At 57.1% G+C, this 21,741-nt stretch overlaps 1 protein-coding gene across 2 annotated transcripts in view; it reads left to right on the top strand.

The window, feature by feature from the left end:
* PIK3C2B (phosphatidylinositol-4-phosphate 3-kinase catalytic subunit type 2 beta) overlaps positions 1-21,741 on the top strand; it is a 35,994-nt gene that overhangs the window by 9,131 nt on the left and 5,122 nt on the right. For both annotated transcript variants that reach the window (XM_032753020.3, XM_072918740.1), the window contains 20 exons: positions 666-766; positions 1,395-1,549; positions 2,435-2,555; positions 4,661-4,772; positions 5,061-5,140; positions 5,467-5,530; positions 7,288-7,434; positions 8,859-8,892; positions 10,995-11,190; positions 13,782-13,904; positions 15,531-15,698; positions 16,390-16,501; positions 16,580-16,722; positions 17,781-17,969; positions 18,643-18,736; positions 18,814-18,908; positions 19,578-19,758; positions 20,541-20,648; positions 20,744-20,836; positions 21,551-21,680. In XM_032753020.3, the coding sequence (XP_032608911.3) occupies positions 666-766; positions 1,395-1,549; positions 2,435-2,555; positions 4,661-4,772; positions 5,061-5,140; positions 5,467-5,530; positions 7,288-7,434; positions 8,859-8,892; positions 10,995-11,190; positions 13,782-13,904; positions 15,531-15,698; positions 16,390-16,501; positions 16,580-16,722; positions 17,781-17,969; positions 18,643-18,736; positions 18,814-18,908; positions 19,578-19,758; positions 20,541-20,648; positions 20,744-20,836; positions 21,551-21,680 (2,446 nt within the window). The remainder of the gene's footprint in view (positions 1-665; positions 767-1,394; positions 1,550-2,434; positions 2,556-4,660; positions 4,773-5,060; positions 5,141-5,466; positions 5,531-7,287; positions 7,435-8,858; positions 8,893-10,994; positions 11,191-13,781; positions 13,905-15,530; positions 15,699-16,389; positions 16,502-16,579; positions 16,723-17,780; positions 17,970-18,642; positions 18,737-18,813; positions 18,909-19,577; positions 19,759-20,540; positions 20,649-20,743; positions 20,837-21,550; positions 21,681-21,741) is intronic.

The following is a 21,741-nucleotide window of genomic DNA, read 5'->3' as shown; positions in this document are numbered from 1 at the left end:
AAAACCCCAAAACTGAGCCAGACTGGTCCAAACCCCAAAACTGAAGTGTCTGTGAGCCAGACCTGCCCAAAACCCCAAAACTGAAAAGTCCCATGAGCCAGACATGTCCAAAACCCCAAAACTGAGCCAGACCTGCCCAAAACCCCAAAACTGAAAAGTCCCATGAGCCAGACACATCCAAAACCCCAAAACTGAGCCAGACCTGCCCAAAAACCCAAAACTGAAAAGTCCCATGAGCCAGACTTGTCCAAAACCCCAAAACTGAACCAAACGTGTCCAAAACCCCAAAACTGAGCCAGACATGTCCAAAACCCCAAAACTGAACCAAACGTGCCCAAAACCCCAAAACTAAACCGGATGTGTCCAAAATCCCAACACTGAAGGGTCTGTCAGTCAGACCTGTCCAAAACCCCAAACTGAGCCAAACAGGTCCAAAACCCCAAAACTGAGCCAGACCTGCCTAAAACCCCAAAACTGAAGGTTTTTGTGAGTCAGACATGTCCCAAACCCCAAAACAGAAAGGTCCTGTGAGCCAGACATGTCCAAAACCCCAAAACTGAAGGGTCTGTGAGCCAGACCTGCCCAAAACCCCAAAACTGAAGGGTTTGTGAGCCAGACCCGGCACAGGTGGCCCCCAGGTGATGGGGTCATGCCCTGCCCCACAGGTGGCTCCCCGGCCCCACTCCTTGGCCAATGGCTACGAGCTCTTCGAGGTGTCCGAGGAGCGGGACGAGGAGGTGGCCGCCTTCTGTCACATGCTGGACGTGTGAGTATCCAAAATGTCCCCAAAACAACCCAAAAAAGGCTTCAGGGCCACCCCAAGGGGATTCAGGGCCACTAAATGGGGCTGCAGGGCTACCCAGAGGTGCTTCAGGGCCACCAAGAGGGATTCAGGGCCACCAAGAGGGATTCAGGGACACCAAAAGATGTTCAGGGCCACCAAGAGGTATTCAGGGCCACTCCAAGGGGATTCAGGGCCACCAAGGGGGGCTCAGGGCCACTCTGAGAAGCTGCATGGCCACCCTGAGAGGTTTCAGGGCCACCATGAGGGGATGCAGGGCCACCCAGAGGAGCTTCAGGGCCACCAAAAGGGGATTCAGGGCCACCAAAAGGGGATTCAGGGCCACTATGAGGGGATGCAGGGCCACCCAGAGGAGCTTCAGGGCCATCAAAAGGGGTTTCAGGGCCACCAAGAGGGGTTCAGGGCCACCAAAAGGGGTTTCAGGGCCACCAAAAGGGGTTTCAGGGCCACCAAGAGGGAGTTCAGGGCCACCAAAGGGGCTGTTCCCAAGGGTGCTGAGCCCTTGTGGTGCCAAAAGGGGATTCGAGGCCACCCAGGTGATTTTTGGGGCGGGGGACCCCCTCAGGAGCCCTGAGCCACCCCTGTCCCCCAGGCTGCGCTCCAGCTGCGGCTCCGGGGATCGCTCCGGCTCGGGCCTGGTGTGGAACGCGGTGAGCGCGAGCCCGGAGCGGCCGGGCCACGGCGCCGGGCTGAAGGTGACGGTGCTGTGCGACGGCCTGAGGGAGCCGCTGACCTTCACCTGCGACTGTGAGTGCGCCCGGGCCGCCGGGAGCGGCCATTCCGGCGTTCCCGCTGCTCCTGCTTCCCGCATTCCCATCAATCCCACAATCCCACCAATCCCACTATCCCCACATGCCGCCATTCCCCCAATCCCACCATCCCCTCATTCCCCTATTCCCACATCCACCATCTCCATCATCTCCACCATCCCCTCCATTCCCACATTCCCACCATCCCCTCCATTCCCTCATCCCCACCATCCCCACCATTCCCACTATTCCCACCATTCCACCATTCTCAACATTCCCCCATCCTCACCATTCCCATCATTACCATATTCCCCCATTCCTGCATTCCCTCATTCCCACCATCCCCATATTCCCGCATTCACACCATTCCCCCAATCCCATCATCCCCACCATTCCCACTATTCCCATCATTCCTCAAATCCCACATTCCCACCATTCCACCATCTCCACCATCCCCTCCATTCCAGCATTCCCACCATTCCCCAAATCCCATATTACCACCATTCCCTCATTCCCACCAATCTCACCATTCTCACCATTCCCCCAATCCCATGAATCCCACCAATCCCACATCCCCACCATTCCCCCGTTCCCACATTCCCACCATCCCCACCATCCCCACCATTCCCTCATTCCCCCGTCCCCACCAATCCCCACATTCCCCCATCCCCTCCATTCCCACATTCCCACCATCCCTACCAATCCCACCATTCCCACCATTCCCCAAATCCCATATTCCCACCATCCCCACCTTCCCACCACCCCCACATTCCCACCAATCCCCCATTCCTGTATTCCCACCATCTCCACCATCCCCACCATTCCCTCAATCCCACCATCCCCAGCATTCCCAAGGATTCAGGGACCCTTCCCGTCCCCCCAGGCTCCTCCACCGTGGACCTGCTCATCTACCAGGCCCTGTGCTACACCCACGATGAGCTCCACACCGTGGACGTCGAGGATTTCCTGCTCAAAATCTGCGGCCTGGAGGAATTCCTGCAGAAGTGAGTGGCCCTGGGGGAAAAATGGGGAAAAAATGGGAAAAAACAGGAAATAACAGAGGGGAATGGGGGAAAATGGGAGAAAAATGGGGAAAACCAGGGAAAAATGGGAAAAAAGCAATGAAAAATACAGAAAAAATGGAAAATCAGGAAAAACTGGTAAAAACAGGGAATATGGAAAAAAAGGGGGGGGAAACAGGCAAAAGGCAGGGGGAAAAACCACGGGGGAAGTGGGGGAAATGGGGAAAAAACAGGGGGAAAAACAGGGGGAAAAACAAGGAAAAAACAGGGAAAATGGGGGGAAATTGATGAAAAACAGGGGAAAATGGGGGGAAATTGATGAAAAACAGGGAAACATGGGGAAAATCAGGGAAAAAAAAAAACAAACAGGAGAAAACCAGGGAAAAAAAACAGGAGAAAATCAGAGAAAAACCAGATGAAAACCAGGAAAAGTCAGGGAAAAAACAGGAAAAAAGAGAGAAAAACATGTTAAAATTATGGAAAAACCAGGGGGAAAATGGAATACAATGGGAAAACCAGGAAAAAGCCCAGGGAAAACACAGGAAAATCAGGGGAAAATCAGGGAAAATCCATGGCAGGAGCTCCAGGGTGATGAACACCCTGGGCTGATCCCGGGGAGCACAGCAGGAGCTGCTCTGCTCCTTTTCCTGCCCCTGGAGTTGCTCCTGCCAAAAGCAGCATGTTGGGAATGTCTTGGGAATGTCATTCCTGGTCAGGCTGACCCCCAAATCCTTGGAGAACCAGCTGGGAAGCTGGGAGCTGCCAAAAATGCTTTTTGGAGGAGAATTCTGTAAAAGTTGTGTCAGGGAGCGGAGCCTGGAAAAATCCCAGCCCTGAATAAATCCCAGCCATGGATAAATCCCGGGAGAAGGAGGGAGAGGGATTTGGGGGCTCAGGGCTACCCAAAGGGGGGTCAGTGTCAGGGCTGGAGGGGTCCTCCTCGAGGGGGTCTGGATGGGGGAGTCAGGGCATCATTCCCAGCTCCAGAATTCCCCTGTCATTCCCAGCTCCAGAATTCCCCTGTCATTCCCAGCTCCAGAATTCCCCTGTCATTCCCAGCTCCAGAATTCCCCCGTCATTCCCAGCTCCAGAATTCCCCCATCATTCCCAGCTCCAGAATTGCCCCCGTCATTCCCAGCTCCAGAACTCCCCCCATCATTCCCAGCTCCAGAATTCCCCCTGTCATTCCCAGCTCCAGAATTCCCCCTGTCATTCCCAGCTTCAAAATTCCCCCTGTCATTCCCAGCTCCAGGGTTCTCCCTGTCATTCCCATCTCCAGAATTCCCCCCGTCATTCCCAGCTCCAGAATTCCCCCGTCGTTCCCTGCTCCAGAATTCCCCCGTCGTTCCCTGCTCCAGAATTCCCCCTCTCATTCCATCTCCAGAATTTCCCTGTCATTCCCAGCCCCAGAATTCCACCCCAGCCCCACTCTCAGATCCGTGTTCTGCTTCCCACGGATCCCTGGGCAGGTCCTGGCAGGCTGGGCCGGGCTCTGGAAGGGAAGGAGGGAGAACAATTCCTCATTCTCTGCATTTCCTGCTGCCAGAAATGTCCCTGTGCAGGCAGGGCGGCCACCCTGAGCCCCAGCCAAGGCCGCCTGGCTGGGATAGGGCACTCCAAGTGGGATTTTGGGGCATCCAGGCAGGTTTTTGGGGCACTCCAAGTGGGATTTTGGGGTGTGGGGTGAGCCTGTGGAGCTCTCCCTGCATGTTTGGCAGGCACGAGTTCACCCAGCCCTGCGGGAAGCCCGGCCTCACGGGGAACCCCAGCCAAGGCTGCCTGGCCAGGGGATTTTGGGGCACCCCAGATGGGATTTGGGGCAGCCAGGCAGGATTTTAGAGCAGCCAGGCAGGGTTTGGAGCACTCCAGGTGGGATTTTGGGGCACCCAGGAGGGATTTTGGGGCACTCCAGGTGGGATTTTGGGGCACTCCAGGTGGGATTTTGGGGCACCCAGGATGGATTTTGGGGCACTCCAGGAGGGATTTTGGGGCACTCCAGGAGGGATTTTGGGGCAGGCAGGTGGGATTTTGGGGCACCCAGGCAGGATTTCGGGGTGTGGGGTGAGCCTGTGGCCCTGTCCCCGCAGCAAACATGAGCTGGGCAGCCACGAGCACATCCAGCACTGCAGGAAATTCGACATCGACATCCGGCTGCAGCTGCTCAGGAGGAACAGCGTGCGCAGTGACCTGGCCCGCACGGTGGGTGTCACCTCCCTGGGACACTGCGGGGGTCGGTGTCACCTCCCTGGGACACTGCGGGGTTGGTGTCACCTCCCTGGGACACTGCGGGGTCGGTGTCACCTCCCTGGGACTCTGCGGGGTCGATGTCACCTCCCTGGGACACTGCAGGGTCAGTGTCACCTCCCTGGGACTGTAAGGGTTTGGTGTCACCTCCCTGAGACACCGGGGTTTGGTGTCACCTCCCTGGGACACTGAGGGCTTGGTGTCACCTCCCTGCGGCCCCGCTCAGCCTCTCTGTGTCCCCAGGCCAGCGATGAGCAGAGCCCGTCCACCCTCAACCACCACATCCACCTGCAGGAGCGACCTATCAAACAGACCATCAGCAGGTAGGGCCGGGGACACGGTGGCACTGTCCCCTGTCCCCACACTGAGCAGAACACAGTGGCACTGTCCCCTGTCCCCACACAGGGGGACACGGTGGCACTGTCCCCAGTTCCTGCCAGATGGAGGACACACAGTGGCATTGTCCCCACGTGCCCAGCCAGGAGAACTGTCCCCATGTCTCCCCACATGTCCCCACATGTCCCCACGTGTCCCCATGTCTCCCCATGTCTCCCCACGTGTCCCCACGTCTCCCCACGTCTCTCCATGTCTCCCCAAGTGTCCCCACGTGTCCCCTGGCTGGGGCTGAGCGCTGTCCCCTGTCCCCCAGGCAGGCCCTGACTCTCCTCTTCGACACCTTCCACAACGAGGTGGACGCATTCCTGGCGGCCGAGGTGAGGCCGATGCTGCTTTTGGGGGGATTTGGGGGCTTTTGGGGGGATTTGGGGGGTTTTGAAACTCTGGGAGTGCAGTGGGCAAAGGCTGTTCTGTGTCCCAAAATCCCAGATTGTATCCAGGTAGGAATGTTCGGCTCCTCCCCTGGGCACAGCATCTCCCCATGGATGATGGAATCCTCTCAGCCATGCAGGGACACTCACTGGCCATGAACAAAAGATAATTAATAATTAATGGCTCATGAACAGAAAATAACTCCTGGAGTGGAGGGAGGATGGAAAAGATAAAGAGATAAATGATAAATATTAACATAATATAATAATAACATAGCATAGCATAACATAACATAACAAGATTATATTAAATTATATTATATTATATTACATTACATTATAAGAGATGAAGAGATAAAATATAAATATATTTTGGGGCTCCCACCCCACTCCCTGTGTTGTAGGAATATGCTCCCCGTTGATGGAGTAAACAAGTTACCCTTTGTCTCCTTAAAAAGGAAAAAGCCCAGAAGTTTCTCTCCTCAATTTGGTTAAAAGACACCTCATAGGACCTTGGGGACTCCACTTCAACTTAAGGATAGCTAATTGGACAGAAGCCAAAAAGTCCCACCTAAACAATTCCCTAGAAAAGAAAAGAACAAAACAATTAAATTGCTTTTGTGAAGTTTTTTAGCAGGAGCAAAAAACTCTTACCCTAGCTCAGTTTTTCTCTGTAAAAAGCTTTGCTGTTTTGCCTTTTATTAAAATTTTTTGTTTCCAACACTGCCACAGGAGCCATCCTTCTACTTGTATACCACCTGAGCTAGCTGAGCTATCAAGGGTGCGATGTTTTGTCTCGGGGGGTTTATAAAACCTGGCTCAAGGGTGTGACAAAGCCAGGGACCTCATAAATCGGGAAAGCCGGACAGGACAGAATGCACATCCAACCAATATGATTAATGCAACGTTCTCTGTTTATTTGAGAGAAGATGGCAGTTATATACACTTCTATATAGTTTACAGTTTACAAAGGCACTCTGATTGGCAAACGAACATTGTCTTTGTCTTAAGGTGGCCTAAACCTCACACTATAAACCTGTACTACTTCACACCCAGGCAGTCCCGTGCTCCCCATCACACCTTAATACAATTTTTAACTGCGCCACAAACTCTTAATTTCTAACTGCGTCAGAGACTGGAAGGCCTCGCAAGGCCCAAATCTGAGGCCTAGACTGGAGTAGCTCAAATCTCATTCCAAACATAAATCATGCCCTCTCTCTCTCAGAAACGCTACAACAGTGCCATGTTTTGTCTCTGAGAGTTTATAAAACCTGGCTCAAGGGTGCGATGATTTGTCTCGGGGGGTTTATTAAACCTGGCTTAAGGATGCAATGTTTTGTCTCAGAGAGTTTATAAAACCTGGCTCAAGGATGCGATGTTTTGTCTCGGGGGGTTTTTTAAACCTGGCTTAAGGATGCAATGTTTTGTCTCAGGGGCGTTATTAAACCTGGCTCAAGGGTGCGATGTTTTGTCTCGGAAGGTTTGTAAAACCTGGCTCAAGGGTGCGATATTTTGTCTGTGACATTTTATAAAACCTGGCTCAAGGGTGCGATGTTTTGTCTGTGACATTTTATAAAACCTGGCTCAAGGGTGCGATGTTTTGTCTCGGGGGGTTTATAAAACCTGGCTCAAGGGTGCGATGTTTTGTCTCTGAGGGTTTATAAAACCTGTCTGGAGAGACAAACCACCGCTGTGATCCTCAGGGGGAGCTCCCGCGGACGGCCGAGCGGGTGATCCAGGCCGTCCTGGCCATCTGCAGCGCGCTGGCGGCCGTGGAGCCGCCCGAGGTCACCGCCGCCCTCAGCCTGATGCCGCCCTGCCCGTCCCGCATGCAGCCCAAGGTGCAGAAGGTGAGCCGGGGCCAGGAGCCTGGGGAAGGCAGGAGTTGCCCCTGAAATGAAATGTAAAATCCCTCCTGCCGAATTGTTGTGGTTTTGAAATCAAGGTGTTCTTAGGAAAAGTAGGAATAACGGTTCTTTATTGGGAAAATTAAAATATAATGCAATAGTACAAACAAAAACCAAATCACTGCCAGAGTCAGTCAAACCCAAAAAACAATCCACGACCAGAGTAATAACAGAGTCAGAACAAAAGGAATAGGAATAACAGTTCTTAATTGGGAAAATTAAAAATATAAATGCGATATACCAAGAAAAACCCAAAACAAACCACTGCCAGAGTAAGAACAAAAGATATAGGAATAGGAATAAGAGTTCTTTTTTATTTTTATTTCTATTTTAATTGGGAAAATTAAAAATACAAATACAATAGTACCAAAAAACCCAAACCACTGCCAGAGTCAGTCAAACCCAAAAAACAAACCACTGCCATAGTCAGAACAAAAAGAATAGGAATAACAGTTATTTATTGGGAAAATTTAAAATACAAATGCAATAGTACAAACAAAAACCCAAAACACAAACCCCTGCCAGAGTCAGAACATGCCCTCTCCCCCTGTGTGTCAGGGTGGTGGCAGCAGCCCCATCCCAGGGTGGCTCAGCCCTCCTGCAGTGCCAGCTGTGCTTCTGCTGGAGCAGGATCCTGCACAAGGGGGGAGTTTTCCTCTGGAGCTCCAGGGCTGGGGGAGATGGGCCTGGGCTCCTCTGGGAATGCCGTGGGCAAAGGCTGTTCTGGTATCCCAAAATCCCAGATTATATCCAAGTAGAAATTCTTGGCTCCTCCCCTGGGTGGAGCATCTCTCCATGGGATGATGGAATTTTCTCAGCTATGCAGGGACACTCACTGGCCATGAACAGAAGATAATTAATAATTAATGGCTCATTAACAGCAGAGATCTCCTGGAGGGAGGATTGGTTGTGGCAGAGATAAAGAAAATGCCCCATGAGCAGAGAACTGCCCCAGCTCTGGCAGATGGGGATAGAACTCACACTTATCCTGCAATCCAGCACAGGAAGAACTCAGCCAGCAGTGGAGGGGAATAAAACTTGTCACTTCTGGCTCTTTTCCCTCCTTTCCACCATGTGGAAAATCCCTGAATAGCTGGGAGCAGCCTGAGTCTGGCAGCCTGGAGTGGTTACATAAAATCCACCTTGGCAGCACTCAGGGTTTTTTTGTGGTTTCTTTTTTTTTTGTTTTGTGGTTTCTCTCATTTTTTTGGTGGTTTCTCTTTTTTTCTTTTTTTTCTTTTTTTTTTTTTTTTTTTGGTGCCTTGTCTTTTTTTTCTGGTGGTTTCTCTCTTTTTTTGGTGCTTTCTCAATTTTTTGTGTATGGGAATTTTTTTGTTGTTGTTGTTGTTTTTCCTTTCCCTCCACAGGATCCAAATGTTCTGGCCAAGAGGGAAAATCGAGGTATTTCTCTTCTCCTGCTCCCCTTTCTGGGCTCAAGTTCGTGGTGCTTTTCATCTTCAAACCCTTCCTCCCCCTTCAGTTCTTGAGGCCAAAAAACGGGTTGGAAACCGGTTTGATTAAAAAAGGGAAAAAAAGAATAAATAAAAGGAGGATTTTGGGGATTGTTGCTGCTCCTTGTGGGCTCCAAACGGAAAATTAGGAATTCCCCTTACTCCAAATGGGAAGTTTGGAATTCCCTTGTCATTAATTCATCCCTGAGTGGGGGGGAAGCGGCGCAGGGGTCCCAAATCCAGATTTGAGGGATGGATCCCTGAGGGATTGATGGATCCCTGAGGGATTGATGAATTCCTAAGGGATTGATGGATCCATGAGGGATTGATGGATCCCTGTCCATGTTTCCCTGAGGAAAATTGATCAATCCCTGAGGGATTCATGGATTCCTAAGGGATTGATGGATCCCTCTCCATGTTTCCCTGAGGGATTCATGGACTCCTGAGGGATTGATGGATCCATGAGGGATTAATGGATCTCAGAGGGATTCATGGATTCCTAAGGGATTGATGGATCTGTGAGGGTTCAATGAATCCCTGAGGGATTTACAGATCCCTGCCCCTGTTTTCCTGAGGGATTGATGAATTCCTGAGGGATTCATGGATTCCTGAGGGATTGATGGATCCCTGCCCCTGTTTCCCTGAAGGATTGACGGATTCCTGGGGGATTCATGGATTCCTGAGGGATTGACGGATCCCTGCCCCTGTTTCCCTGAAGGATTGAAGGATTCCTGAGGGATTCATGGATTCCTAAGCGATTGATGGATCCATGAGCAACTTGATGGATCCTTGAGGGATTAATGAATTCCTAAGGGACTGATGGATCCCCATCCATGTTTCCCTGAGGGATTGATGGATCCCTGGGGGATTTATGGATTTCAGAGGGACTGATGGATCCCCATCCGTATTTCCCTGAGGGATCCCTGAGGGATTGATGGATTTCAGAGGGATTGATGGATCCCTCTCCATGTTTCCCTGAGGGACTGACAGATCCCTGAGGCATTCACAGACCCCTGTCCATGTTTCCCTGAGGGATTGACAGATCCAAATCCATGTTTCCCTGAGGGATTGACAGATTCCTGTCCACGTTTCCCTGAGGAATTGATGGATCCTTGTCCATGTTTCCCTGAGGGATTGACAGATCCTTGAGGGATTGAGGGATCCCTGAGGGACTGAAGGATCCTTGTCCATGTTTCCCTGAGGGATCGATGGATCCCTGTCCATGTTTCCCTGAAGGATTGACGGATCCAAATCCATGTTTCCCTGAGGGATTGACGGATCCCTGAAGGACTGATGGATTCCTGAGGGACTGACAGATCCCTGTCCACGTTTCCCTGAGGGATCAATGGATCCTTGTCCATGTTTCCCTGAGGGACTGACAGATCCCTGAGGGATTGATGGATCCTTGTCCATGTTTCCCTGAGGGATTGACAGATCCTTGAGGGATTGAGGGATCCCTGAGGGACTGAAGGATCCTTGTCCATGTTTCCCTGAGGGACTGACAGATCCCTGTCCGCATTTCCCTGAGGGATCAATGGATCCTTGTCCATGTTTCCTGAGGGACTGACGGATCCCTGAGGGACTGATGGATCCCTGAGGGATTGATGGATCCTTGTCCATGTTTCCCTGAGGGATCGATGGATCCCTGAGGGACAGACAGATCCCTGAGGGACTGACAGATCCCTGAGGGGCTTATGGATCCCCATCCATGTTTCCATGAGGGATCGATGGATCCTTGTCCATGTTTCCCCAAGGGACTGAGGGATCCCTGAGGGACTGACGGATCCCTCTCCACATTTCCCTGAGGGACCGCTGGATCCTTGTCCATGTTTCCCTGAGGGACTGATGGATCCTTGTCCATGTTTCTCTGAGGGACTGATGGATCCCTGAGGGACTGACAGATCCCGGACAGACTGAGGGATCCCAGTCCATGTTTCCATGAGGGACTGATGGATCCCTGAGGGATTGACAGATCCCTGAGGGACTGACAGATCCCGGAGGGACTAAGGGATCCCCGAGGGACTGAGGGATCCCCATCCGTGTCTCCCGCAGAGCGGATCGTGGAGAGCCTCACGGCCGCCATCCTCAACCTGGTGGAGCTCTACTGCAGCACCTTCAACGCGGATTTCCAGACGGCCGCGCCCGGGAGCCGCGAGCTGGGCGTGGCGCAGGAGGCGCGGCTGCTCACCTGCCCCCTGGCCTTCACCGTCTACGCCACCCACCGCATCCCCATCACCTGGGCCGCCAGGTAAGGCGCTCACCTGCTTTGGGCAGCCAGGTATGGGCTGAGGAAGGCAGGAGCCTCCCCTGAAATGGGAAATGTAAATTCCCTCCTTCTGAATTGATATAATTTTAATATTAAGGGGTTTTTAGGTAAAGGTATGGGAATAGGAATAACAGTTCTTTACTGGGAAAATTAAAAATACAAATACAATAGTACAAAAAACAAACCACTGACAAAGTCAGTCAAACCCAAAAAAAAAACCACTGCCAGAGTCAGTCAAACCCAAAAAACAAACCACTGCCAGAGTCAGTCAAACCCAAAAAAACAAGCCACTGCCAGAGTCACAACAGAGTCAGAACAATAGGAATAGAAATAAGAATAGAAATAGCAGTTCTTTATTGGGAAAATTAAAATATAAATGCAATACTACCAAAAAACAAACCACTGCCAGAATCAGAACAAAAGGAAAAGGAATAACAGTTCTTTATTGGGAAAATTAAAAATACAAATGCAATAGTACAAACAAAAACCAAAAAAAAACCAACACTGCCAGACTCAGAGCAGGTCCTGTCCCGCTGTGGGTCAGGGTGGTGGCAGCAGCCCCATCCCAGGGTGGCTCAGCCCTCCTGCAGTGCCAGCTGTGCTTCTGCTGGAGCAGGATCCTGGACAAAATCCCAGCACATTCCTGGGAGTGCTGGCACTGGGATACCCCAAAATCCCGGCCTGTTCTAAGCATTGCTGGCACTGGGACACCCCAAATCCCTGTGTGTTCCCAGCGTCGCTGGCACTGGGACACCCCAAAATCTCTCTGTGTGCCTGGGAATTCACCTCAAAATCCCAGCACATTCCTGAGAGTGCTGGTACTGGGACACCCCAAATTCCCAGCCTGTTCCCAGCATTGCTGGCACTGGGACACCCCAAAATCCCAGTGTGTTCCCAGCATCGCTGGCACTGGGACACCCCAAAATCCCAGAACATTACTGGGAATGCTGTCACTGGGACACCCCAAAATCCCGGCCTGTTCCCAGCATCACTGGCACTGGGACACCCCAAAATCCCAGCCTGTTCCCAGCATCGCTGGCACTGCCAGGCAGGCCGGGATGTCGCCGCAGCTCGGGCTGGGCTGGCTCGTCCGAGGCCACCCGGGGGAGGTGACAGATGGCCCCGCGCCCCGCGCCAGCGCCGTGTCCCCTTTGTCCCGCTCCTCCGTGCCCGTGCCCGGCGCGGGGGGACCGGGAGGGGACCGGGAGGGGACCGGGGGGTGGCGGCAGCAGCGCCGGCAGAGCCGCCCCGCCGGGGACCCCTCGCTTTGTCCTTGTCCTTAATGAATTCCCCTTGGTGAGTGGCTCCGAACAAAGCGGCGAGCCTGGGAAATGCCGCCAGCCCCTGACCCCCGCGCCCCCCAGCCCTGCCCGGATTGTCGCAGCCCTGCCCGGATTGTCGCTCGGCACCTGCCACATGGCAGGGCCCCCCCCGTGTGCCGGAATGTGCCGTGCCATATGGTGCTGGGGACATCGGGGGGTGGGGAATGTCCCCGCTCTGGCCCCGTTCTGGCCCCGTTTCCCATCCTTGGGGAAGGATTTTGGGGTTCTGGGAGGCCAGGTAAAACCCCCAACCCCTTTCCCGTACTGGGGAGGGATTTTGAGGTTATGGGGATCCAGGTTTTCCCATCCTCCGGGAAGGATTTAGGGGTTCTGGTGACCCTGGTAAAGTCCCCAACCCCCTTTCCCATCCTCGGGGAAGGGTTTAGGGGTTCTGGGGATCCAGGTTTTCCCATCCTCCAGGAAGAATTTAGGGGTTCTGGTGATCCAGGTTTTCCCATCCTTGGGGAAGGATTTAGGGGCTCTGGTGACCCTGGTAAAGTCCCCAACCCCCTTTCCCATCCTCAGGGAAGGATTTAGGGGTTCTGGGAATCCAGGTTTTCTCATCCTCCTGGAAGGATTTAGAGGTTTTGGTGATCCAGGTTTTCCCATCCTTGGGGAAGGATTTAGGGGTTCTGGGGATCCAGGTTTTCCCATCCTCCAGGAAGGATTTAGGGGTTCTGGGGATCCAGGTTTTCCCATCCTCCAGGAAGGATTTAGGGGTTCTGGGGATCCAGGTTTTCCCATCCTCGGGGAAGGATTTAGGGGTTCTGGGGATCCAGGTTTTCCCATCCTCCTGGAAGGATTTAGGGGTTCTGGGGATCCAGGTGTTCCCATCCTTGGGGAAGGATTTAGGGGCTCTGGGGATCTGGGGATAAAGTTCCACCCCTTTCCCATCCTCGGGGAAGGGTTTAGGGGTTCTGGGGATTCAGGTTTTCCCATCCTCCAGGAAGGATTTAGAGGTTTTGGTGATCCAGGTTTTCCCATCCTCCTGGAAGAGTTATGGGGTTCTGGAGACCCTGGTAAAGCCCCCAACCACTTTCCCATCCTCGGGGAAGGGTTTAGGGGCTCTGGGGATCCAGGTTTTCCCATCACTGGCCTGGGTAAACTCCCCCCTTTTTTTTTCCACCCTCAGGGCAGGATTTAGGTGTTCTGGTGACCCTGGTAAAGCCCCATCCCAACTTTTCCTACGCTCGGGACAGGATTTAGGTGCTCAGGTGGCCCCACCCGGCTCACTGGGTGTTTTTCCCGCAGTTATGAAGATTTCTACCTCTCGTGCTCCCTCAGCCACGGCGGGAAGGAGCTGTGCAGCCCCCTGCTCACCAGGAAGGCCCACGTCTACAAATACCTCTTCCACCTCATCATCTGGGACCAGCAGTAAGGCCACGGGGTGGCCAGTGGGGTCCCACCCACACTGCCTTCATCACCCTCACCATCATCCTCCCCTCCCCTGCTCCTCCCCGCTGTGCTGGTTTGTTTTTGGGGTTTTTTTTGGGGTGTTGGAAGTTTTTGTGTCATTGCCCGGAAATAGCAACTCCCGGGAAAGGGGATCTGCTCCCAAAAATAGCTCCGGGAGCAGGCGGGGAGGCCTGGCCACGCTTGGCATCCCCAGCACACAGGAGGTGGGGATGGGACGGGATAATTTTAGAAGGTGCCGGTGCCCCCAAGGACAGGGGCCCGGCGGGACGGCGGCGAGCGCGGCGATCCCGGGGATCTGCCCCATCCTTCCCGCGGGATGTAGCTGCCACCCCGAGCTCCCTGCGAGCGCCAGAGAGGAATCCCAGCCCCGGGGGTCCCACGCGGCCCCCCCCGGGGTTGTGGGGCAAGGTCAGTGCCCGGCGAGGCTCCCCGTGGAGGGCCCTGTCCCCGCGGTCACCTTCGCGGGACCGAGAGCGCAGCCGGGTTCCCGCAGCCCCGGGCGGCTGTCCCCAAACCTGCGGGGTGGCGGCCACTTCCCGGGGCTTCCTGGGGCTTCCAAGGACACCCGGGGACTGGGAGAGCCCGTCCCTGGCACCCTGAGCCCATCCCTGGGCTGGTACCTGGCACCCCGATCCCATCCTTGGGCTGGTACCTGGCACCCTGAGCCCATCCCTGGCACCCCGAGCCTGTCCCTGGGCTGGTACCTGGCACCCCGAGCCATCCCTGGCACCCTGAGCCTGTCCCTGGGCTGGTACCTGGCACCCCGAGCCATCCCTGGCACCCTGAGCCTGTCCCTGGGCTGGTACCTGGCACCCCGAGCCCATTCCTGGCATCCCTGGGCTGGTACCTGGCACCCTGAGCCCATCCCTGGCACCCCGAGCCCATCCCTGGCACCCTGAGCCCATCCCTGGCACCCTGAGCCCATTCATGGGCTGGTACCTGGCACCCCGAGCCCATCCCTGGCACCCTGAGCCCATTCATGGGCTGGTACCTGGCACCCTGAGCTGGTCCCTGGCACCCCGAGCCCATTCATGGGCTGGTACCTGGCACCCCGAGCCCATCCCTGGCACTCCAAGCCCATCCCTGGGCTGGTACCTGGCACCCCGAGCCTGTCCCTGGCACCCTGAGTCCACCCCTGGAATCCCGAGCCCATCCCTGGGCTGGTACCTGGCACCCCGAGCCCATCCCTGGCACCCTGAGCCCATCCCTGGCACCCTGAGCCATTCCTGGCACCCTGAGCCCATCCTTGGCACCCTGAGCCCATCCCTGGGCTGGTACCTGGCACCCCGAGCCCATCCCTGGCACCCCGAGCCCATCCCTGGGCTGGTACCTGGCACCCCGAGCCCATCCCTGGCACCCCGAGCCATCCCTGGCACCCTGAACCCATTCCCGGCACCTGAGCCTGTCCCTGGAACCGAGTCCATCTCTGCCACCCCAAGCCCATCCCCAGCACCCTGAGCCCATCCCGGGCACCCCAGGCCCATCCCTGGCATCCTGAACCCATTCCTGGCACCCCAAGCCCATCACCAGCACCCTGAGCCCATCCCTGGCACCCCAGGCCCACCCCTGGCCTCTCTCCTGCAGGATTTGCTTCCCGGTGCAGGTGAACCGGCTGCCCCGGGAGACTCTGCTCAGTGTCACCCTCTTTGCCGTGCCCGTGCCACCCCCGGGCGGCTCCTCCGACGCCAGCAAGCAGCGGCGGGTCCCCGAGGCGCTGGGCTGGGTCACCACCCCCCTCTTCAACTTCAGGCAGTATGTGGGGTGTGCCAGCACATCCCTGGGGGGCACAGGAGGGTCCCCAGAACATTGAGGTCCCCAAAACCTCAGGGTCCCTGGTACCATGGAGTCCCCAGCACCTCAATGTCCCCAGGGCCATGGGGTCCCCAGAACTTTGGGGACCCCAGTGCTGTGGGGACCCCAGCACCCTGGGCATGGGGAGGGGCTGGGCTGGCATCTCTGGGGGGCACAGGAGGGTCCCCAGAGCCTTGGGGTCCCCAAAACCTCAGGGTCCCTGGTGCTGTGGAGTCCCCAGCACCTCAGTGTCCCCAGGGCCATGGGGTCCTCAGCACCCTGGGCATGGAGAGGGGCTGGGCTGGCATCCCTGGGGGGCACAGGAGGGTCCCCAGAACCATGGGGTCCCCAGAACCTCGGGGTCCCTGGTAGTGTGGAGTCCCCAGCACCTCAGTGTCCCCAGAACCTCAGTGTCCCCAGGGCCACGGGGTCCCCAGAACTTTGGGGACCCCAGTGCTGTGGGGTCCTCAGCACCCTGGGCATAGGGAGGGCCTGGGCTGGCATCCTTGGGGGGCACAGGAGGGTCCCCAGAACCACGGGGTCCCCAGAACCTTGGTGTCCCCAGAACCTTGGTGTCCCCAGTGCCTCAGCTCAGCCCAGCAGCGGTGCCACCCTCGTGCCCCCACCCAGTGCCACCCTCTGTCCCCCGCAGGGTCCTGACCTGCGGGCGGAAGCTCCTGGGCTTGTGGCCGGCCACTCAGGACAACTCCAGGGCCAGGTCGAGCGCCCCAAACTTCAACCAGCCCGACAGCGTCATCCTGCAGGTACAGCCGGGCATTCCAGGGGCACAGAGCCCCCCAAAACTCCAGCTGGGGGTCCCTCACCCTCTGCCTCTGCCCCAGATCGACTTCCCCAGCTCAGCCTTCGAGGTGAAGTTCAGCAGCCCGCCCGCGGCCGAGGGCAGCCCCCGCTACGAGTTCGGCAGCCTGGGGGAGGAGGAGCAGCGCCAGCTCAGGGAGGCCATGCAGAAAAAATCACTTTATTGGTAAATAAACCCGGGGTTGGCATTGCCCTGCTGGGGGGACACGCACCGAGGGTGGCACAGGGGGTGTGCCTCGCTCCGGGCATGGGATGAGCTGGATTTTGGAGATGGGTGGTTCTCCTGTGCGCCGTGCCCTCCCTGTTGTCCCCTCCTTGGGGACAGCTGAGCGGTGCCAGGCCAGGCTGGCACAGCCAGGGGGGATCGGGTGTCAGCAGCTGCACAAAGTGTGGGGCTGCTCGGCCAGCGGGGCTGGCTCGGGGTCCCTGGGCAGGGGGACAGGCAGGGGGACAGCTCACTGTCCCCTGGGCACGGGGACTGTCCTGGCTGTCCCGCAGCAGGGTCCTGCTGGCCATCAGCCCCTCTGTACAGGGAGGTTTTGGGGTTCCAATAAATGCTGAGGGGCAGAGGGGATGCACACCCCATGCTGCCAGCCCCCTTCTGTCCATGTGGGGTGAGGGCACAGGGCTGGTGCCAGCCCCCCATACTGCCAGCCCCGTTCTGTCCATGCACAGTGGGGCACACGGATGTCACCTCTCTGACCTTCCAGCCCCATCCCATCCACATGTTTTGGGGTCACAGGGGTGCCACCTCCCAATCCTGCCAGCCCCATTCTCTCCATGCACAGTGGGGCATGGGGATGTCACCTGCCCAACCTCCCACATGTTTTGGGGTCACAGGGATGCTTCCTTCTCACCCTCCCACATGTTTTGGGGTCACAGGGATGCCACCTCCCTGAGCTCCCACATATTTTGGGGTCACAGAGATGCCACCTCCTCAACCTCCCACATGTTTTGGGGTCACAGGGATGTCACCACTCCAACCTCCCATGTGTTCTGGGGTCACAGGGATGCCACCTCCTCAACCTCCCACATATTTTGGGGTCACTGGGGTCACAGAGATGCCACCTCCTCGACCTCCCACACGTTCTGGGGGTCACAAGGATGCCACCTCCCTTAGCTCCCACATGTTCTGGGGTCACAAGGATGCCACCTCCTCACCCTCCCAGCCCATGCCAGCCCTGCCCCGCCCTCGCTGACGCTGTCCCCGCGCTGTCCCCGCAGGCTGACGGACGCGGACCGGCAGCGGCTGTGGGAGAAGCGCTGCCACTGCCACGCGTCCCCCGGGGCGCTGCCCATGCTGCTGGCCAGTGCCCCCAGCTGGGACTGGGGCTGCCTGCCCGACATCTACGCCCTGCTCGGCCAGTGGAGCTCCATGAGCCACCAGGACGCCCTGGGGCTGCTGCACGCCACGTAAGCCACCCACGGGCTGTGGGGACACCCCGTGTTGTCACCCCACTGTCGGAATCTGAGGTATTGATGATCCCAAGACTGTAGAAAGTCTCTGTCCTGCCCCATTGCCAAAGAAGAAGTTATAATCTGTGCTGTTTCAAGGTTGTTTATTCTGTTTATCTCTAACATGTTCTGCTGCCCTGCCGCAGCTCTGTCCTGCAGGGCAGCGTGTGGGGCTCTGCCCTCAGTGGGATGGTACAAACATTAAATACCACAAACTACCTGTGCTGGATTTACAATAACGTGCCAATATCTGTCACCTACGTTGGACAGTGTGTCCCCAGCCTGAACCAACAGAAAAATGCCAACACCACAGTGAAACATGGAGGGCATGAAGAAGGAGAAAAAGGACAAGGCACACCCAATTTCCTCCATCTTGTCCCCTTTGGACCCCTCATCTAGAATCCTAAAATTTTACTTTTGCACCCGTGCCACACTTAATTATTACTGATATCAAACCCTCAGAGCTTGTAATTCATCCTGTAAGATTGAAAACTCTTTTCCATGGGCAGAGATCACAGACAGTGTCTCTGGGGGCTCTGTCCAGGGGGGTTCCTGACCCCTGCCAGGGTCCCAGGGCAGCCAGAGGGAAGCTCTGCATTCCCACACCCCACGGAACGTGTCCCGGCTGCAGGTTCCCCGACCAGGAGGTGAGGAGGACGGCCGTGCAGTGGATCGACTCCATCTCGGACACGGAGCTGCTGGATTACCTGCCCCAGCTGGTCCAGGTGCGTGGTGGCACCGGGATGTGCCATGGGGTGCCCGCCGGTGCCACCACAGCCCTGTGACGCTGTCCCCTGCGCAGGCCCTCAAGTACGAGTGCTACCTGGACAGCCCCCTGGTGCGCTTCCTCATGAAGAGGGCCATTTGTGACCTGAAGATCACCCACTACTTCTTCTGGTGGGTTCTTCTGGGAGCGGCGGGGGCATCCTGAGGCTGGCCTGACCCCATGTGTCCCAAGCTGGGCAGGACTCTGAGCCTGGCCTGACCCTGCATGTCCCCAGTCTGGTGGAGTCCCCAAACCTGGCCTGACCCTGCATGTCCTCAAGCCAGAGGGGACCCTGAGGACAGCTTGACCCTGCATGTCCCAAATCTGGTGGGGTCCCTGAGCCTGCCCTGACCACACATGTCCCCAGACTGGGTGAGACCCTGAGGCTGGCCTGACCCTCCATGTCCCCAGACCAGAGGGGACCCTGAGGCCAGCCTGACCCCGTGTTTCCCCAAGCTGAGGGCCACCCTGAGGCCGGCCTGACCCTGTGTGTCCTCAAACTGGGCGAGACCCTGAGGCTGGTCTGACCCTCCATGTCCCCAGACCAGAGGGTCAGCTTGACCCCATGTGTCCCCAAGCCAAGGGCCACCCTGAGGCCAGCCTGACCCCATGTGTCCTCAAACTGGGTGAGACCCTGAGGCTGGCCTGACCCCACATGTCCCCAGGCCAAGGGCCACCCTGAGGCCGGCCTGACCCCCGGTGTCCCCAAGCCAGGCAGGACCCTGAGGCTGGCCTGACCCCACATGTCCCCAGGCCGAGGGCCACCCTGAGGCTGGCCTGACCCCTGGTGTCCCCAGCAGGCTGCTGAAGGATGGCCTCAAGGACTCCCAGTTCAGCATCCGGTACCAGTACCTGCTGGCAGCGCTGCTGTGCTGCTGCGGGAAGGGGCTGCGCGAGGAGTTTGACCGGCAGTGCCTGCTGGTCAGCACGCTGGCCAGGCTGGCACAGCAGGTCCGGGACGCCGCCCCGTCCGCCCGCCAGGTGGGTGCCAGGGTGCCGGGAGGGGTGCAGGGGTGCCAGCCCCCTGTGCCACACTCACCCCTCCTCTCCCGTGCCCACCTCGTCCCGTCACGTTCCTGCCCTATCCCATGTCCACCCGGGGGTTTGCCCGGTATATTCCGTGCACGCTGCATCCCATGATAACCCCTTGCCATGCCCACCCCTCTCTATCCCATTTCTATCCCATGGTCACCCTGTTCCTTGCCCACCCCATCCCATCCCATCCCATCCCATCCCATCCCATCCCATCCCATCCTACCCCATCCCATTCCCACCTTGTCCCTTGCCCATCCTACCCCATTCCTGTGGATCCCATCCCTTTCCCATGGATCCCATCCCATTGCATCCCATTCCCGCGGATCCCATCCCACCCCGTTCCCATCGATCCCACCCCATTCCTACGAATCCCATCCCACTCCTGTGGATCCCATCCCACCCCGTTCCTCTGGATTCCACCCCATTCCCGTGGATCCCACCCCATTGCTGTGGATCCCACACATTCCCGTGGATCCCATTCCCGTGGATCCCACACCATTCCTGTGGATCCCACCGCGTTCCCATTGATCCCACCCCATTCCCGTGGATCCCATTCCCGCGGATCCCACCGCATTCCCATGGATCCCACCCCATTCCCATGGATCCCATTCCTGTGGATCCCACCCCGTTCCTGTGGATCCCACCCCATTCCCATCGACCCCACCCCATTCCCACGATCCCGTTCCCATGGATCCCGTTCCCGCTGTCCCACCCGCTCCCCCCCTCAGGCCATCCTGCGCGAGGGGCTGGAGGACGTGGCGCAGTTCTTCAAGGCGCACGGCTCGTGCCGGCTGCCGCTCAGCCCCAGCCTGCTGGTCAAGGGCATCGTGCCGCGGGTGAGTGCCAGCCGGGGGGCTCGGGGGGCTCGGGGGGCTCGGGGGGCTCCTCTGCCCGCACCCTGACCACCCGCCCCTCCTCCTTCCCGCGGCAGGACTGCTCCTACTTCAACTCCAACGCCGTCCCGCTGAAGCTCTCCTTCCAGAACGTGGATCCGCTCGGGGAGAACATCCGCGTCATCTTCAAGGTGAGCCCGGCGCCGTCGGAAATGCCCAAACCCTGGCACAGCCCTCCGAGAATCCTCCTGCTCTGGGCTCTGAGCGCTCTGCTGGCTCCTCCCTGGCTCTGGTGGCTCTGGTGGTGGCTTTGGTGACCCTGTTGGCTCCTCCCCTGGCCCTGATGGTTCTCTCCTATCTCTAATGGCTCTGGTGGCTCTTCCCCTGGCCCTGAGGGTTCTTCCCTGGCTCTGGTGGCTCTGGTGCCTCTGATGGTGGCTTTGGTGACCCTGTTGGCTCCTCCCCTGGCCTGATGGTTCTCCCCTGGCTTTGACGGCTCTGGTGGCTCTTCTCCTGGCCCTGATGGCTCCCCCTCTGGCCCTGATGGTTCTCCTCTGGCCCTGATGGTTCTGGTGGCTCCTCCCCTGGCCCTGATGGTTCTCCCCTGGCTCTGATGGTTCTTCTCTGGCTCTGATGGCTCTCGTGGCTCTGAGGGTTCTCCTCTGGCCCTGATGGTTCTGGTGGCTCCTCCCCTGGCCCTGATGGTTCTCCCCTGGCTCTGATGGTTCTCCCCTGGCCCTGATGGTTCTCCCCTGGCTCTGATGGTTCTCCCCTGGCTCTGATGGTTCTCCTCTGGCCCTAATGGCTCTGGTGGCCCTGATGGTTCTGGTGGCTCTGATGGTTCTCCCCTGGCCCTGATGGCTCTCCCCTGGCCCTGATGGCTCTGGTGGCTCTTGCCCCGGCAGTGTGGCGATGACCTGCGGCAGGACATGCTGACGCTGCAGATGATCCGCATCATGAACAAGATCTGGGTGCAGGAGGGGCTGGACATGCGCATGGTCATCTTCCGCTGCTTCTCCACCGGCCGCGGGCGAGGTCAGACAGAGTTTGGGTGTCCCCAGGGGTCACTGGGCTCTGGGTGGGGCTGGGAATGGCC

Source organism: Taeniopygia guttata, chromosome 26, assembly GCF_048771995.1.
Source record: "Taeniopygia guttata chromosome 26, bTaeGut7.mat, whole genome shotgun sequence".
In the NCBI taxonomy this organism is placed as follows: domain Eukaryota; kingdom Metazoa; phylum Chordata; class Aves; order Passeriformes; family Estrildidae; genus Taeniopygia; species Taeniopygia guttata.
The sequence above is the reverse complement of the archived record's forward strand: the minus strand, read 5'-3'. Positions and strand labels throughout refer to the sequence as shown.